At 44.8% G+C, this 5,000-nt stretch overlaps 1 protein-coding gene across 2 annotated transcripts in view; it reads right to left on the bottom strand.

Moving 5' to 3' along the window:
- The window catches only part of ctnna1 (catenin (cadherin-associated protein), alpha 1), a 216,551-nt gene that overhangs the window by 8,097 nt on the left and 203,454 nt on the right, over window positions 1-5,000 (bottom strand). For both annotated transcript variants that reach the window (XM_084147310.1, XM_084147312.1), the window contains exon 18: window positions 2,542-2,676. In XM_084147310.1, the coding sequence (XP_084003436.1) occupies window positions 2,542-2,676 (135 nt within the window). The remainder of the gene's footprint in view (window positions 1-2,541; window positions 2,677-5,000) is intronic.

The following is a 5,000-nucleotide window of genomic DNA, read 5'->3' as shown; positions in this document are numbered from 1 at the left end:
AGACTACACAGCATGTATAGTGTTAGTAACACAGTGTAAAGCCAGACTACACAGCATGTATAGCCTTAGTAGCACAGTGTAAAGCCAGACTACACAGCATGTATAGCGTTAGTAACACAGTGTAAAGCCAGACTACACAGCATGTATAGCCTTAGTAGCACAGTGTAAAGCCAGACTACACAGCATGTATAGCCTTAGTAGCACAGTGTAAAGCCAGACTACACAGCATGTATAGCGTTAGTAACACAGTGTAAAGCCAGACTACACAGCATGTATAGCCTTAGTAGCACAGTGTAAAGCCAGACTACACAGCATGTATAGCCTTAGTAGCACAGTGTAAAGCCAGACTACACAGCATGTATAGCGTTAGTAACACAGTGTAAAGCCAGACTACACAGCATGTATAGCCTTAGTAGCACAGTGTAAAGCCAGACTACACAGCATGTATAGCGTTAGTAACACAGTGTAAAGCCAGACTACACAGCATGTATAGCCTTAGTAGCACAGTGTAAAGCCAGACTACACAGCATGTATAGTGTTAGTAGCACAGTGTAAAGCCAGACTACACAGCATGTATAGTGTTAGTAACACAGTGTAAAGCCAGACTACACAGCATGTATAGCCTTAGTAGCACAGTGTAAAGCCAGACTACACAGCATGTATAGCGTTAGTAACACAGTGTAAAGCCAGACTACACAGCATGTATAGCCTTAGTAGCACAGTGTAAAGCCAGACTACACAGCATGTATAGCCTTAGTAGCACAGTGTAAAGCCAGACTACACAGCATGTATAGCGTTAGTAACACAGTGTAAAGCCAGACTACACAGCATGTATAGCCTTAGTAGCACAGTGTAAAGCCAGACTACACAGCATGTATAGCCTTAGTAGCACAGTGTAAAGCCAGACTACACAGCATGTATAGCGTTAGTAACACAGTGTAAAGCCAGACTACACAGCATGTATAGCCTTAGTAGCACAGTGTAAAGCCAGACTACACAGCATGTATAGCGTTAGTAACACAGTGTAAAGCCAGACTACACAGCATGTATAGCCTTAGTAGCACAGTGTAAAGCCAGACTACACAGCATGTATAGTGTTAGTAGCACAGTGTAAAGCCAGACTACAGAGTAGGCCATAGCATATACAATGCCTTCAGGAAGTATTCACACCCCTTGACTTTTTCAACATTTTGTTGTGTTACAGCCTGAACTTAAAACCAATTTAATTGAGATTCTGTGTCACATCACCCCATAATGTCAAAGTGGAATTATGTTTTTAGAAATGTTTACAATTTAATAAAAAATGAAAGGCTTTAATGTCTTGAGTCAATAAGTATTCAACACCTTTGTTATGGCAAGCCTAAATAAGTTCAGGAGTAAAAATGTGCTTAACAAGTCACATAATAAATTGCATGGACTCACTCTGTGTGCAATAATAGTTGTTTTACATGATTTTTGAATGACTACTTCAACTGTGTAACCTAAACATACAGATAATTGTAAGGTCCCTCAGTCAAGCAGTGAATATCAAACACAGATTAAAATCACAAAGACCAGGGAGGTTTTCCAATGCCTCGCAAAGGGCACATATTGGTAGATAGGTCAAAATAAAAATAAAAAGCAGACATTGAATATCCCTTTGAGCATGGTGAAGTTAATAATTACACTTTGGATGGTGTATCAATGCACCCAGTCACTATAAAGATACAGGCATCCTTCCTAACTCAGTTGCCGGAGAGGAAGGAAACAGCTCAGGGATTTCACCATGAGGCCAATGGTGACTTTAAAACAGTTAAGAGTTTAATGGCTGTGATAAGAGAAAACTGCGGATGAATCAATAACATTGTAGTTACTCTACAATACTAACCTAATTGACTGAGTGAAAAGAAGGAAGGCTGTACAGAATAAAAAAATATTCCAAAACATGAATTCCTGTTTGCAATAAGTCACTAAAGTAAAACTACAAAAAATGTGACAAAGAAATGAACTTTATGTCCTGAATACAAAGTGTTATGTTTTGGGAGAATCCAACACAACACATCACTGAGTACCACTCTTCATATTTTCAAACATGGTAGTGGATGCATCATGTTATGGGTATGCTTGTCATCGGCAAGGACTAGGGAGTTTTTTTAGGATAAAAATAAACAATGGAGCTAAGCACAGGCAAAATCCTAGAGGAAAACCTGGTTCAGTCTGCTTTCCGCCAGACACTGGGAGATGAATTCACCTTTCAGCAGGACAATAACACAAGGCCAAAATATACACTGGAGTTGCTTACCAAGACGACATTGAATGTTCCTGAGTGGCCTAGTTACAGTTTTGACTTAAATTGGCTTGACAATCTATGGCAAGACTTGAAAATGGCTGTCTAGCAATGATCAACAACCAACTTGACAGAGCTTGAAGAATTTAAAAAAGAATAATGTACAAATATTGTACAATCCAGGTGTGCAAAGCGCTTAGAGACTTACCCCGGCTATAACCACTAGACTACACACAGCATGTACAGTGTAAGTAACAAAGTGCATCAGTTCTTACCCCAGAGACCACGAGCTCTCCTCCCAGGTTCTGGACCTCTGCTTTGACCTTACTACAGATGTTGAGCTGGTGGCAGTACAGGGCTATACGCTGCAGGTAGGCCAACAGGTCCTGCTTACAGGCCGAGTCTGGACACTGGAGAGAGAGAGAGACAGAGAGAGATGGGGTTAGACCAGGACATACAGGCCGAGTCTGGACACTGGAGAGAGAGAGACAGAGAGAGATGGGGTTAGACCAGGACATACAGGCCGAGTCTGGACACTGGAGAGAGAGAGAGAGAGAGAGATGGGGTTAGACCAGGACATACAGGCCGAGTCTGGACACTGGAGAGAGAGAGAGACAGAGAGAGATGGGGTTAGACCAGGACATACAGGCCGAGTCTGGACACTGGAGAGAGAGAGAGAGACAGAGAGAGATGGGGTTAGACCAGGACATACAGGCCGAGTCTGGACACTGGAGAGAGAGAGAGACAGAGAGAGATGGGGTTAGACCAGGACATACAGGCCGAGTCTGGACACTGGAGAGAGAGAGAGAGACAGAGAGAGATGGGGTTAGACCAGGACATACAGGCCGAGTCTGGACACTGGAGAGAGAGAGAGACAGAGTGAGATGGGGTTAGACCAGGACATACAGGCCGAGTCTGGACACTGGAGAGAGAGAGAGACAGAGAGAGATGGGGTTAGACCAGGACATACAGGCCGAGTCTGGACACTGGAGAGAGAGAGAGACAGAGAGAGATGGGGTTAGACCAGGACATACAGGCCGAGTCTGGACACTGGAGAGAGAGAGAGAGACAGAGAGAGATGGGGTTAGACCAGGACATACAGGCCGAGTCTGGACACTGGAGAGAGAGAGAGACAGAGAGAGATGGGGTTAGACCAGGACATACAGGCCGAGTCTGGACACTGGAGAGAGAGAGAGACAGAGTGAGATGGGGTTAGACTAGGACATTTACATCATTTAGCAGACGCTTTTATCCAAAGCGACTTACAGTCATGTGTGCATACATTTTTACATATGGGTGTTCCCGGGGAACGAGCCCACTACCCTGGCGTTACAAGCGCCGTGCTCTACCAGTTGAGCTACAGAGATGGGGTTAGACTAGGACATACAGGCAGAGTGTGGCCATAGAGCACATCATGGAAGGTAAATGCAGTATGTTAATAAATCTACAGATACACCAGTCATCAGTTAGCAACAACCTCTCCCTCAACGTGACCAAGACAAATGAGATGATTGTGGACTACAGGGGAAAAAAAGAGGACTGAGCACGCCCCCATTCTCATCGACGGGGCTGTAGTGGAACAGGTTGAGAGCTTCAAGTTCCTTGGTGTCCACATCACCAACGAACTATCATGGTCCAAACACACCAAGACAGTCGTGAAGAGGGTACGACAAAGCCTATTACCCCTCAGGAGACTGAAAAGATGTGGCATGGGTCCTCAGATCCTCAAGAAATTCTACAGCGGCACCATCGAGAGCATCCTGACTGGTTGCATCACCGCCTGGTATGGCAACTGCTTGGCCTCCGACCGCAAGGCACTACAGAGGGTAGTGCATATGGCGCAGTACATCACTGGGGCCAAGCTTCCTGCCATCCAGGACCTCTATACCAGGCGGTGTCAGAGGAAGGCCCTCAAAATTGTCAAAGACTCCAGCCACCCTAGTCATAGACTGTTCTCTCTGCTACCGCACGGCAAGCGGTACCGGAGTGCCAAGTCTAGGTCCAAAAGACTTCTCAACAGCTTCTACCCCCAAGCCATAAGACTCCTGAACAGCTAATCATGGCTACCCGGACTATTTGCACTGCCCCCCCACCCCATCTTTTTACGCTGCTGCTACTCTGTTAATTATTTATGCATAGTCACTTTAACTCTACCCACATGTACATATTACTTCAACTACCTCAACTAACCGGTGCCCCCGCACATTGACTCTGCACCAGTACCCCCCCTGTATATAACCTCCCTACTGTTATTTTATTTTACTTCTGCTCTTTTTTTCTCAACACTTTTTTGTTGTTTTATTCTAAATTTTTATTAAAAATAAATGCACTGTTGGTTAAGGGCTGTAAGTAAGCATTTCACTAATGTCTGCACCTGTTGTATTCGGCGCATGTGGCCAATACAATTTGATTTGATTTGATTTGAGCACAGACAGAGATGGGCCGAGTATTTTAGAAGTTATTCGGCTAAGTCCCAAACAGCACCCTGTGCACTACATTTGACCAGAGCCTACAGAACAGGCCTACAGAACAGGCCTACAGAACACAGAACAGGCCTACAGAACACAGAACAGGCCTACAGAACACAGAACAGGCCTACATAACACAGAACAGGCCTACAGAACACAGAACAGGCCTACATAACACAGAACAGGCCTACAGAACACAGAACAGGCCTACAGAACAGGCCTACAGAACACAGAACAGGCCTACAGAACACAGAACAGGCCTACAG

Source organism: Coregonus lavaretus, assembly GCF_964263955.1.
Source record: "Coregonus lavaretus genome assembly, chromosome: 29".
In the NCBI taxonomy this organism is placed as follows: Eukaryota; Metazoa; Chordata; class Actinopteri; order Salmoniformes; family Salmonidae; genus Coregonus; species Coregonus lavaretus.
This window is presented reverse-complemented; position numbering and strand designations above follow the sequence as displayed.